Source organism: Bufo gargarizans, chromosome 3 (assembly GCF_014858855.1).
Source record: "Bufo gargarizans isolate SCDJY-AF-19 chromosome 3, ASM1485885v1, whole genome shotgun sequence".
Classification (NCBI taxonomy): Eukaryota; Metazoa; Chordata; class Amphibia; order Anura; family Bufonidae; genus Bufo; species Bufo gargarizans.
Window position 1 is genome coordinate 96,902,146 of NC_058082.1, and position 14,280 is coordinate 96,916,425.

The 14,280-nt window shown below is 42.9% G+C and overlaps 1 protein-coding gene across 1 annotated transcript in view; it reads right to left on the minus strand.

Annotated features, from left to right (window-relative positions):
• Positions 1-1,564: 1,564 nt before the first annotated feature.
• The window catches only part of TMEM106C (transmembrane protein 106C), a 33,532-nt gene continuing 20,816 nt past the window's right edge, over positions 1,565-14,280 (minus strand). Inside the window, exons 5-8 of the mRNA XM_044285714.1 lie at positions 9,029-9,169; positions 6,866-6,915; positions 3,706-3,759; positions 1,565-2,274 (exon numbers count right to left, since the gene is read on the minus strand). Of these exons, the coding sequence (XP_044141649.1) occupies positions 2,160-2,274; positions 3,706-3,759; positions 6,866-6,915; positions 9,029-9,169 (360 nt within the window). The 3' untranslated portion in view covers positions 1,565-2,159. The remainder of the gene's footprint in view (positions 2,275-3,705; positions 3,760-6,865; positions 6,916-9,028; positions 9,170-14,280) is intronic.

Here is a 14,280-nt window from a genome sequence, read left to right on the forward strand (position 1 = left end):
GAACTGTGCAATTGTGTGCTGACTTTTAGCTACGGAGCTACTGTAAAAGGGTGATCAGCGGGAGTGCAGGTTGTGGGACCCCAACAATCCGATATTGATGGCCTAGTCTGAGAATAGGCCATCAATCCTGGAAACCCCTTTAAAGATAAAGTAAACATAACTGTCAGCACAAAGGTTAATACCACACATTCAGTGAGACTCCTACATTTTACATCGTAGACAAAGAAACATAATACTTCATGGGAACAAAATATTGCAGCAATAAGTACCTGTAGCTTTTATGGTTCAAGTACTGTGGCAGTTAAATTTTATTTAGCTTGGGACACAATGTGCTATTTATTGTGCTAAACAACGTGGCACTATGGGTCCAATTTAACCCATTAAGGTCAGGACGATGTATTACAGTAGCCATACATTTTTTAGGTTTCAGTTCACATAGCCCTATGAGGGCTTGTATTTTGTAATGGCACCATTTTATCCTGCCTAGGCTATAACAATACAGTGCTTACAGTGGTGCCACATTTATAGTTTCTCTTGTGTTTTAATACTTTGCCATGTACATCTTTGGGGGCATTTTTTTTTTATTGTATTGTACTCATTTTGAGCGAGAAATAATTTTTTCAATTGGTCTTTATTAAAAATGTTGAACCCCTATCCCTGTGCAGCCTTGAGTTTCTCTCCCTCTGCATTTTCACTCTGTCCCGTCAGGCAGCTCAGGTGATGGCTCCTTATCCCGGATCTCTGACCTCCTAAACACTCATTATAGCTCAATTTTTATCTTACTGATAAGAATGTGGTTTAAATAAGTGTTTATGACCTTTTAGTCATTTAGAGATAAGGTTTATTAGATGATCAGCAGAAAGTGAAAGTACCATTCACACAGCTAGACAAGCAGTTAACCCTTTGTGCTAGAATAGTTCAATACTTTAATAAAGATCAATTGAAAAAAATGTTTAGCCCAAAATGAGTAAAATGCTATAAACAAAACATGCCCCCAAAAGGTGTACATAGCCTTTAAAAAATTAAAATAAAACTTTGGAAAAAAATGTTTTGGGTTTTTTTTTTTGCTTCGCCATAGTCTGACTTTTTTATGACAATTATGATTTGGGATAAATATGTTTACATTTTTATGGTACTGGCATTTTAAAACACGCCGATGCAAATTATCTTTATTTTTTGTTGGTTTATTTTTATTTTGGGGTAAGGGTGATTGAATTTTTAATTTTTAATTTTTTTTAAACATAATTTAAAGAGGTTCTGCAGTTTGTTTAAACTGATGATCTATCCTCTGGATAGATCATCAGCATCTGATCGGCGGGGGTCCGGCACCCGGGACCCACACCGATCACCTGTTTGAGAAGGCAGCGGAACTCCAGGAGTACCACGGCCTTCTCTTGGTTTCCCTCATGTTCACTCGAATGGAGCTTAGCCGCGCCCAGGCCATTGATACTAGTCGTGACGTCACTGGGCCTGCGGTAAACAGTGAGAAGGCTGCGGCGCTCCTGGAGCGCCGCTGCCTTCTTAAACAGCTGATCGGTGTGGGTCCAGGGTGTCAGACCCCCGCCGATCAGATGCTGATGATCTATCCAGAGGATAGATCATCAGTTTAAACAAACTGCAGAACCCCTTTAACTTGCTTATCCCAAAGACTGTAATGAATTAACATTGCAGCCTATGGGAGTTGCACTATGTTCCTATGGACTGGCTCCTCTAATCACCATGCATCAGAACAGTTTGTGCCCCAGACACACACCGTACCAGGGAAAGCAGCTTAATATGCCAATCACAGACATCAGCCATGGGTATCTGCGGTTTAAAACAGCAGAAAACCAGTGGAAAGGCGCCTGATGCACTCAGGAGAGAGAGTCATTTTGAAACATCGGACTTCCGCTGTGCATGTATGGCGGATGTCCTGAAAAGCTTAATGAAATAAGATTTAAAACTGCGAATGTTCTGGTCTTTAATTACTACAAAACATTTTACAATTAATTAAAATAAAGACAAAGAAGGGGAGCACCAGTGCAAAAAAAGTGCCAGTGCAGATTCCAGTACTTTGTAATGTAAACATGAGTGCCAGGCTGGTGCAGATGTAGATTTATCATTTCTGTAGATGACTCACAGGGGCAAGACAGCATATTGCCGATTATGCTTTAGTTACTTTATAAAGCATGGTGGTCGGTGAATATTGTTGAATTTGCACCACAATCGATGTATTGGTAAGTCTCCAAGGAGCTTTGCGAGGTGTGCCCGACGTAAGAAAATTTCACCGATGTTCTGCAAGAGGGAAAGGACAAATTAGAAATCCAGTTTAAAAATGTTTCACCTCTGCACCACTCATAGTACATTTATAAAAATTGACATTTTTGGGAAGGTTCAGCCATACACAGAATGGTCTCGTCAACACTATTTGACAGCTATTGGCCTGTATGCAATACCGGGTCTGATCCTTACTTAAAAGGGTTGTCTGGAATTTGTTCTTTCCCCCTAAAACATTTTAAAAGGAGAGGGGGGGGCGTATCTATGCCTTTTTTTTTTTTGCTGTATTTTATGCCGCCCTTGCCAAGACTACTTTATGGGAGTGTGGTGAGGGTGCAGTGAGGCAGCCAATTCAACTGGCATAAGTAAGGACCGAACTCTACGGCAGCTTAGAGCGGCTGTAGATTTCATTCCGGCACACAGAGAGCCAGAGGAGACTGGCGTCTCGTCATAAATTACATTCCTCCTCCGGCAGTGCAGGAGCCATCAAGGCCGGCATGTGCTCAGATGTCTACATACTAGAACCTAATAAAAGCAGTACTGTCCCGTTCGATGGATATGGATACTATACAACGCTTTGGATTTGCCGCACCAAAATCTGCAGCTATTTAGTCATGTGTAAACCCAGGTTTAAAGGGCACAGAATGGCAAGATAAGGGCCCTTCTACAAGATCAGAAAGGATAAATACTCATTCCCGATCATTGCCCCATATTAAACATGCCACCATTCACTTGACAAACGAGCAAATACCCATTTGACTGGTGGTTGCATCTTTCATGCAGCTGCAAAATTGTCATTTATTGGCAACACACTGGCATGGTGCTGACAATTTGCAAACTGAATGGGGAAGGAATGATCATACTAATGACCATCCGTCCAACATTCGAGGTGCATAAGCCCATATACAACTGCTGATTGACTTGCATCTCGTCGATCTGGGCTGAATCTGGCCTCTGTAAAAGGAACCAAAAAACTTAAATCTCAGGGCCAGGATCAAAGAAACAATTATGAGGCTGATTATAGAACAATAAAAACCTACTATATCCTCATCAAGTAGTATTCAAAACTTAGAATCTATGAGCTCATAGACACTAAAAAACTACAGAACTCCAAAAACAATGAAAGAATTAAAATCTATTATAATTTTTTTTTTTATAAATACATAATATAACAATTGAAAAAACATCAGGAGAAATAAGAAAATAGGCTAGATGGAAAAGCCAATACAGGAAAATAGCTGGGACATCCACAAAATAATAACACTTCCATACTAAGATAAAACATGATAATATAGTGGTCTAATACTTGAACTGGATAATAGCAGTAGCATGGTAGCATTTTTAGGTTCCCTACACATACAAACTCTTTGTACATTCCAATAATCTGCCAAATACTTCAATATTAAGAAATACATAAAATACAAGTAAAACTAAATTAGCTGTACATACCGCACAAAAACAACAATGTTGTGCACTTTAACTGTGGGCAGTGTGCAGAAGTTACTGAAACAAAAGAAGCAAAAAAGGAAATTAAACAAGGAATATCCCTTCCCCTTACAAACATAATTATAGGCCCCTATTTATCAAAAGCAGTGATGAGCAGGGTGCTCTAGTGCAGACAGAAATCAGTCCTCACCTCTCCTGTGTTCTATCCTATCCCTTAGGCCAGTTTCACACCAGTTTCTGAAAGCTGCGGCAGGCTGTTTCCTGCCAGAGCTCTCTGGATCCGGCGTTGCCACAAGCTGCTGATTATATTGGGGACCGGTGGAAATCTGGCCGCAACCCAGCAAATATGCCAAGAATCGGTCAGACTAAAGCCGCTGCGCACAGTGCGATCTGCCAGGTTGTGGCCGGATCTTCGCCAGTCCTATTCTAGTTAATGGGGCCAGCGAGCATTCAGGCAGCTTCCAGCAATACCGGAACCAGAGAGCTCCAGCAGGCTGCTGGCAGATGCCGGAAACTGCCTGCCAGAGCTCTAAACACTAGTGTGAAACTAGCCTTGTACTAGGTATCTTCATGCTGCTCCAAGACCCTTAGCTACAATGCTTGAAACTGTGCTGCACATGCTCAGTAGTGAAGACCAGAGGGAGGACATTCACCTCAGTCATCTCAGAAAGGCAGCATTAAAAGGCATCGTCTGGGAATAAGTTACTTTTCACAGGTTACCACAGACTGCCTCTGCTATGGTTAAAAATCCTACTTCCCTACCCCCCGTCGCTCAGGTCCTGCGAGTTGGCTCCCGTGTATATCCATCTTCCGGTCTGTGGCTTGTTTACTTTCTCCACTGCAAGTGCAAAGTCATCTGCTCACTGCAGCCAATGGCTGGCTTCAGTAGTGACGTGCCTCTTTTGGGAAGAAAAGGATGCCAATGAGCTTTTAACAAGCTCTGCCTCTAATGCCATTAGATGTAAGGCAGCTATGCTATAAGTCAATGTTTGACCCTTTAAATAGGCTTGAGACATGACTCTGAGGGCGCTTTCCATGCAAGGAGAGATTGTAACCCCCAAATCCTCACCTAGGCATCTCACCCAGTTAAGCCAGTACTCTCTGCACTGGTGAGGGGCAATTAGCCCCAAAACAGCTGTCTGCAGATGGGGTGCTGGCTTATTTAATATCCTAGTCCTGTCTCAAGGCCTATTTAAAGGGTCGAACATTGACTTATAGGATTGCTGCCTTACTACTGGTGGCATTAGAGGCAGAGCTTGTTGAGAGCTCATTTGCATCCCTTCTGTGCCTCTTTTGGACACAGCTGAATCCAGTCATTGGCTGCAGCGGAGCAGGTATACATGCCCATGCCAGGGAGGAAGTAAACAAGCCGCAGATCAGAAGACAGACACACAGGAGCCAGTGCGCAGGACTGGAGCTGCAGGGAGCAGGTAAGTATGCATCTTGGCACCAGCAAGACAACCCCTTTAGGACAAGCACTGAATATAGCAGCTACACTTTTCACAAGTTTCTTCCATTCCCATATAATTCTCTGCATTTCCAGGACATACATATGCATCTATTCTAACTTTTTCTAAGGACAAATTCATAGATTTCTTAACACTTAAGTGTTTTCCAGTTTCCGTACAGGAATTAAAAAAAAAAAAAAAATCAGAAATTGCATTCCAATAAATATGTTTTGTGCTCCAGTAGCCCGATTACTTACATGATAGTAAGAAAAAGCCTGTTACCATTTTACTACTGTAAATTTGTGATTACTAAATTATTGGCCATTCATGAAGGAGTTGGGGTGTGATAAAATACAGGAATCAGAAGTCAGAATTTTGCACTGTAAAATAATTAAACTAAAATGATGAAAAGGTCTCGAGACCCGATAAAAACCTGATATCAGTATCTGCTGGGCAGTTGGATGCAGCCTATTGTTCTCTATAGGTAGCGATAAGACCATACAGCTCTTCAATCATTATTCCACACTCCCTAGTTGTTAGGTCACCTCCTGCCTATTATTGGGACCTGTCGCCTCTTTTTTTCTAAAACCTTTTCTTTTTCTTGTTGCCTGTCCCAAGCAGATACCAGCACTTTTCCCCCCTAATCTGCCCCACCTCTGTTTTAGCACCTAATATGTAAATGACCAGTAAAGGTACCAGGAGGAGGAGACCTCTGCTCTCCATAGTGGGCATGTTCTTCTTCCAGTCTGTGATGCTGTCCAATCGCTGCTGGGAAGGCGAGGTGCCGTTCTCGCGAGAACACCTATGTAAGCGAGACATTCTGGAGCCAAAGCCATTGTTAGAAGAGCAGAAGACACAACAGGCAAAAGATAAGAGGAACAGGCGATCTGGCACTCGGATCTTCCATTCCTCTACTCTTCTGCCCGTCGCATCTTCTCCTCTCGTCACAATGGCGTTATCCCTGGAATTACTTACATAGGGGGTTCTCACGAAAACAGCATGTCTTCTTCCTGGCTGTGAAGGAGCCTGCAGCAATTAGACCGTGGCACAGACAGGGGGAAGAATACACCCACTGAGGAGAGCAGAGGTCTACTCCGGGTACCTTTACTGGCCATATACATACTAGGCACCAAATCGGGGGAGGGGGGGGGGGGGGCAATGCAGCAGAACGGAGGAGCAGATTGAATAAAAAAATGCTGGAATCTGCTTAGGACAACAAGAAAAGATATTCGGTTAAAAAAAATTAAAACACCGACAGGTCCCATTTAAAAAAAATGTCCTAGAGCTGTCATGATCATGGCGATCTACACAGTTTTCTCTGGTATGTTCCATTATTTAGGAGCAAAAATTCTTATAAATACAGGCCAGGACGACAAAGAAAGCGCAGTTCTTTCATCCAGCTTTAGGGGAAGAGTGACAGGGGGTATATTTTTCCACTGTGCATTTAAAATGCAAGACCGCATCAAAACTTGAACAAACGTGGATAAATTTCAATGAGTCAAATCCATAGCAAATATGTGGCAAAGCTACATGATGGATTCACGGCCATCAAATCAACAGTGAAAAAATATGGCAAGCGTTAATCTCCCTTCTATACGGCAATAAACTAACAATTACCCAAACAGGCCTAGTGTCCACTAGTGTCTATTTTCACACGAATTAACGTGCCCCGTTTTCTATGTAGTGCTTTTAGAGCGTAGTCATTCTATACTTACTATAAATAAGACAGAATTCCACCTAACTCCAACTTCACTGTGAAATTCACCTAAAATAATAGAAATAAAAATAATTACCTCATAAAATCACTTGCATTATACTCTAGGATACATACATAATTTTGCAGAACTTTTCATGATCACTTTAATGATCACAAGCATAGCAGCTTAGGCCTATTGCACATGGCCGTATGGCTTTTTCAGCGTTTTGCGGTCCGCAAAGAATAAGTATGACCTCCGTGTGGATTCCGTATTTTGCGGAACGGAACATCTGGCCCCTAATAGAACAGTCCTATCCTTGTTCGTTATGCGGACAATAATAGGACATGTTCTATCTTTGAACGGAATGGAAAAACGGAAATAAGGAAACTGAATGCATACAGAGTACATTCAGTTTTTTTTTTTGCGGACCCATTGAAATGAACAGTTCCGTATACGGTATGCAAAAAAACGGAACGGAAACAGAAAAAAATAAAATAAACACGTTTGTGTGCATGAGGCCTTAATCAAATCTTATCTAGGTGTAATAAAATAAAAATACCATACTAATACATAGTATGTACGAAAATGGTAAAAAGTTCAAAAATAATTAAACTGAAACCCGACAGCTCGTTTATGTTATAGAAACCGACTAGAAGTGACTCTTGATGCTTTTTTGTAACTTGTAAGTTTGTAAAAAATGCACTTTTATTCTTGCTCTCCACATATGCAAATTTGTTTTTTGCAGTCAAGGAAGCCGGCACAAGCCTCCTCAAATTCAGGCTTACCCCTCTTACCCTCCCCCTCTTCCTGCATCTCCAGGCCAGGGGATGTCATCCCCTATTCTCACATGCTCCTGAGCAGACTCTGCTCGCTGTAGAGAGGAGAGCGCTCCCGCCCTACGGTGCATGTGTAGTGAAGAGCTAAAGCTTATCGCTATAGTGCACTATTTACTGGGCAAAAAATAAAAAAATAAATGGTTGCACACCATTATATATACAAACAATAGAGCTAAGAAATGAGGGTCATTCTAGATAAAAGTGGTACAATACCGACTATAAATGAGTATACATGAATAATGGAAGCTCTTAGCGCACATACGTGTCGGGCCCATCTACCAGGCGTCAAGGTGGCTTCCGCAGATCGGTCCCCATCACTAAAGAAACTGCCTCACTTTGGACTTACTTAAGCCTACAATATTCTATTTACTGGGCATGCACCATATAGGAGAGCGAACGGAGCTTGCCCGGGATCTCTTGAGAACAGGGAAGGAGGTTTCCTAGCCTGGAGATGTCAATCAGCATGTGGAAGAATGGGGGCAGGCAAAGCCTGACCATGAGGAGGCTTGGGCCGGCCTCCTTGACTTTAAAAAACTAAATTTGCATATGACAGAAGCAAGAATAGGAGTGCATTTTAGGCAGATTTACAAATTATATAAAGACATCAAGAGTCACTTCTGGATCACATAAACATGAAAAAGGCACGGTGGCCAGTTTCTATAACATAAATAAGTCAGGTCCCCCTTAAAAAAAAAAAAAAAAACACACAGTAAAGCAGCACTCCAAAAGCATTGCAATTAATTTTGTCCCAGCTCAGTTATATCCACACATCTCGATTGCTTTTCCACCTGTCCAGACCTTGCTCTCCTGTGTAGAAAGGAGGTCAGTGTGGCTGATTTCCTGTTAAGTACAGGGTTGCAGCAACATCTATGAAATCCCTCCTGGCAGCTTCCAGGTACTTCCCCTTCCCCACCAAGTTCCTCTGTACATCTCCCATATATAGTGCTGCTAAAGTATCATTTCTGCCCTAAGGGACCAGGAATGCAATGATGTAATAGGCAAGTCCATACAATGACTGCAGCTACAAAAGTTCCATGACATTAGCTGTGTGCAGAATCCCCAGTGTATTTCTATTAGAAATTTGCTGGAGTGTTTTTTCAACATCCAGTCTAACCTTTGCCTGTCCTGCCTATTCCCCCCGTGTTTCAATGTACTCTATGTTCTTAATTTACATTATTGTACTATTTTGCACAGATGTATTCACATGTAGGGTAAACAGCCTTCATGACTGATACTACATTAACAAAAACCTAAGAACAGTGTTACTCAAGCAGTAGTAGCACTAGTCATTAGACTTGTGATATATAGATGGCATTTTAACATGATAGTTATATGGTAACTATACCAGTTTCTCACTGAGCGGCTGGATGACAGACACGTTACTCTGCTGCTGGGTTCCAATCACTGTGTTCATGTACTGTACTTGGCTTATAAGACTGTCCACAGAGATTGAATAGAAGTTGGAATTTGTTATATGTAGAGTGCTCTGCAATTGAGAGGAAACAAAAGATCAGTCAAAATCCTACAAATGTTACCTAACCTTGAACTGTTGTCAAGCTTTTCAATGCGTGCACGTAATGCAAACTATTCTTTAGTGTTTAGCAAACGATTACACCAATAGCAATTCATCCATATACTTGTATTATAGGAATCGCTCTGTATACCATTGTGTAGAAGTCCATTCTCAAATGGGTAATTTCATTACTAATAACAGTCACAAGGATAGATTCTGCACTTTCCTTTTCAAACTCTAAATATCCCTTTCATATAGAAAACCGAGGGGCACTCTAACTAGAAAACACATGGAACTTTGCAGAAAGTGACAATATCAAACCCTTTATTTTAGGAATAATAGCAAAAAATAAATATTTTTTTAATAAATTATATACAGTACAGACCAAAAGTTTGGACACACCACCTCATTCAAAGAGTTTTCTTTATTTTCATGACTATGAAAATTGTAGATTCACACTGAAGGCATCAAAACTAGGAATTAACACATGTGGAATTATATACATAACAAAGAACACAAGAAACGGACATTAGACCAGTGGAAATCTGTGCTTTGGTTTGACGAGTCCAAATTTGAGATCTTTGGTTCCAACCACTGTGTCTTTGTGCGACGCAGAAAAGGTGAACGGATGGACTCTACGTGCCTGGTTCCCACCGTGAAGCATGGAGGGAGGAGGTGTCATGGTGTGGGGGTGCTTTGCTGGTGACACTGTTGGGGATTTATTCAAAATTGAAGGCATACTGAACCAGCATGGCTACCACAGCATCTTGCAGCGGCATGCTATTCCATCCGGTTTGCGTTTAGTTGGACCATCATTTATTTTTCAACAGGACAATGACCCCAAACACACCTCCAGGCTGTGTAAGGGCTATTTGACCATGAAGGAGAGTGATGGGGTGCTACGCCAGATGACCTGGCCTCCACAGTCACCGGACCTGAACCCAATCGAGATGGTTTGGGGTGAGCTGGACCGCAGAGTGTTGGCAAAAGGGCCAACAAGTGCTAAGCATCTCTGGGAACTCCTTCAAGACTGTTGGAAGACCATTTCAGGTGACTACCTCTTGAAGCTCATCAAGAGAATGCCAAGCGTGTGCAAAGCAGTCATCAAGGCAAAAGGTGGCTACTTTGAAGAACCTAGAATATGACATATTTTCAGTTGTTTCACACATTTTCGTTATGTATATAATTCCACATGTGTTAATTCATAGTTTTGATGCCTTCAGTGTGAATCTACAATTTTCATAGTCATGAAAATAGAGAAAACTCTTTGAATGAGAAGGTGTGTCCAAACTTTTGGTCTGTACTGTATAATATTATATATATTAGGGGTGCACCGAAATTTCGGCGGCCGAAAATATCGGCCGAGAATGCACCTAATCTGTTTCTGCCGATATTTTTACATATCGGCCGGAAATGGCGGGGAGGGACTGGGAGGAGGAGCTGGGGGCCGGTGCGTTCACTGTGCTCCGGCCCCCAGCTCCAGTAGTTATAAAATGTTGTACAATTAATAAGCATTCTATTCATTTGGCCCCCCTCTGCAGTATTACATTCAATACAGCCACATCCTACTCACAGGGCTGTGCTGGCCGGCCGGGCAGACGAGCGGCAGCGTCACGACCGACGTCACATGCCTGCGCCGCCTCCTTCATTCAGAAAGTAGGCCGGGCACATGACGTCAGTTGTGACGCTGCCGCTCCTCTGCCCGGCCGGCCAGCATTAAGATGACAGCCCTGTGAGTATGATGTGGCTGTATTGAATGTAATACTGCAGAGGGGGCCTCATGAATAGAATGCTTATTAATTGTACAACATTTTATAACTACTGGAGCTGGGGGCCGGAGCACAGTGAACGCACCGGCCCCCAGCTCCTCCTCCCAGTCCCTCCCCGCTATTTTGAAATATTTTCTATTAATCTATTAATTGTACAATGGGGGCTGTGGATGGCACTGTTATGGGGTGGGGGTCTGTGGATGGCACTGTTATGGGGTGGGTGGGGGTCTGTGGATGGCACTGTTATGGGGTGGGTGGGGGTCTGTGGATGGCACTTATGAGGTGGGGGGGTCTGTGGATGGCACTGTTATGAGGTGGGGGGGTCTGTGGATGGCACTGTTATGGGGTGGGTGGGGGTCTGTGGATGGCACTGTTATGAGGTGGGGGGGGTCTGTGGATGGCACTGTTATGGGGTGGGGGGTCTTTTAAAAGTATTTGGGCAAAAAGGCAGTTTCGGTTTCGGTCAAGGGGTATCCTGAATTTTCGGTTTCGGACCAGAATTTTCATTTCGGTGCACCCCTAATTTATATTATATATATATATATATCTCCTTATTGGAGTATTATACCCTACAAATAGGGACATTGATACAATTGAGACTATATATTCCCAGCAGAGACCGCATAGGATAATATCCTGGAAATGTATGTGAACTAAGGGAAAAATATTCAAACAGAGGTCTAATTATACTATGTAGTATTAGAATATCTGCAAATAGGGGGACATCTGTGAGAAAATATAGTCTACAGACCCAAGTCTTTAGTATGGTTTTTATTATTGTTCGATATGGTATATCTGTAAAGAATAAATCAAGGCAACTGGACGTACTGTAGATTTCTTGAAAACGTTTCACTCGTTCTTCCAACGAGCTTTCTCAATTCTGAGTGATTGTACAAAAAATTCTGGGAATAAATATGTAACTGAATCCACATCTGGTAATTATACCCAGCATTGGGTCAAGGGTGTTGATTCCATTATCCTAATTGGAGTCAGATATGGTATAATGTTCTGATATTGATATTCTTATTTTATTTTCTGCTATTATTCCTAAAATAAAGGGTTTTATATTGTCAATTTCTGCAAAAGTCCATGTATTTCTAGTTACAGAGTGCCCCTTTGTTTTCTATTTTACTATTTACAGCTTTTATACAGTATTGGGGGTACCGTGAGGTGTGCACCAGTCCACTATCTGGGATTTAGGTAGAGCCACCGTTCTTTTAAGAAAATACCACAATAAAATACATCGCAAAGCATAAAAAATGTTAATAGCATAAAGCTCAAAAGGATAGCTTATAAAGTGAGCAGCTAATACAATATACACAGTTTTGCAAATGCTTTTCCACAATCAGGGCCCAGTACTGTAGCTAGACAAAGGATCTTGTGCATTGATGTGGTAATGACTGGGGGGAGATTTATTAATACGACATCCTTTGTCTTAGAATGTGAATATGATGGGTTACATGCGCTTGCAGAGCTGCCTGGGGAGAAGGTGGGTGGGCTTCATTACACAGCTGTTTAGTGTAATATGAGGAGATCCTGCACCTCGTTCCTGTCAGGCTGCTCAGCCATGACATATCGGCAGGATTGCACCATTACCATCTCCTGTACAGCAGGGTTTCTCAGCTACAACAAGCAGTAATGTAGTGATCCTGTGTAAGATATACCATCACAGCCAAACAGCACAGTATATAGCAAGGCACTGCCTCCATCATCGCCTCAGACATCTCTGCAAGTAGACGCAACCAGTTTCTACTCAAATTCTAGGTTGGGTTACTGAAGTCCATCTTGTACAATTCCTTGTGAACCCCTTTAACACACCTCCAATCTGTAGACACACACTATATGGATAGAACTATTAGGAGACATTTCTCAATAATTGAATTCAGGTGTTTCATTCAGTCCCATTGCCACAGGTGTATAACATCCAGCCTCTAGCCATGCTGTCTGCCATTATAAACATTTGTGGAAGAATGGCTCGTTCTAAACAGCTCACTGAATTCCAGTGTGATCCTGTAATAAGAGGTCACTGCTGTAACAAGTTAATTCATGACATTTCTTCCCTACCATTCCTCAATCAACTGTGAGTGGTATTATTATAAAATGGAAGCGTTTAGGAACCAAAGAAACTCAGCCATGATATGAAGACCATGTAAAGTTACATAGCAAAGTGCACAGAAGTTAACAACCCTCTGCTGAGTCCAAACCTCCTCTGGCATTAACATCAGCACAAAAATTGGGCACCAGCAGCTTCATGGCATGGGTTTCCATGGTCAAGCAGGTACATACATGTTAGCCTTACATCATCAAGCACAATGCCAGGAATCAGAAGGAGTGGTGTAAAGCACTGTCACTAGACCCTGGAGCAGTGGGAAGAAGTTCTGTGAAGTGATGAATCACGCTGCTCTATCTGGCAGTCTGATGGACGAGTCTGCGTTTGGTAAGTGCCAGAAAAATGTTACCTACCAGACTGCACTGTGCCAACTGTAAAGCTTGGTGGAGCAGGGATAATGTATGAATGTATTTCAGGGGTTGTCCTAGGCCCCTTAACTCCAGTGAAGGGAAAATAATGCTTCAGCATACAAAGACATTTTAGACCAGGGGTGGCCAACCCGCGGCTCGCGAGCCGCATGCGGCTCCTCGGACCTTCACTTGCGGCTCTCAGAGGACCGCGGTCTCATCTACATATGCGGCTCGCAGGGGAGCGGGCGAGGGATATCGCCGGTTTTAAAAATAGCAGCACGGGAGAAGGAAGAAGAAAGCAGTCCCCTCCTCCTCCCTGCGCTGCTGCCGCTGCCACCAATGAGAATTAAGAGGGGAAGAGGAGGGGAGGGGCTGTTTACACTGGGGAATGCAGCATAGAGGCCAGGTGTCGGCTATGAGATTCTGCCGGCACCCGCCCCCTGTATCTGTATTAAAGGTTTTCATTGGTGGCGTAGTGCCCACCCCCCTTAATACCATGCAGGCCCGCGCTCTGACCTGCATGTCAGGTCACTATGGAGAGGTCGCCACAGTCTTCAGAGCAGCGGCAGCAGAGGTAGGATAAGCCACAGTTTTATTTTATTAAAGTACTGATCTGGGGGTCTTATCTGACATGGGGGTAGTATGAGCTCAGATAAGACCTCCAAATCCTCATCAGACCCACAAAATAAGCCTCTCCAGTGCTCACATAAGACACCCCATGCTCACATCTCCCCTATGTCAAATCACCCCTGAGCATCTGAGCATGGGGCGGTCACCTGAGCATGGGGCGGTCACCTGAGCATGGGGCGGTCACCTGAGCATAAGGCGGTCACCTGAGCATAAGGCGGTCACCTG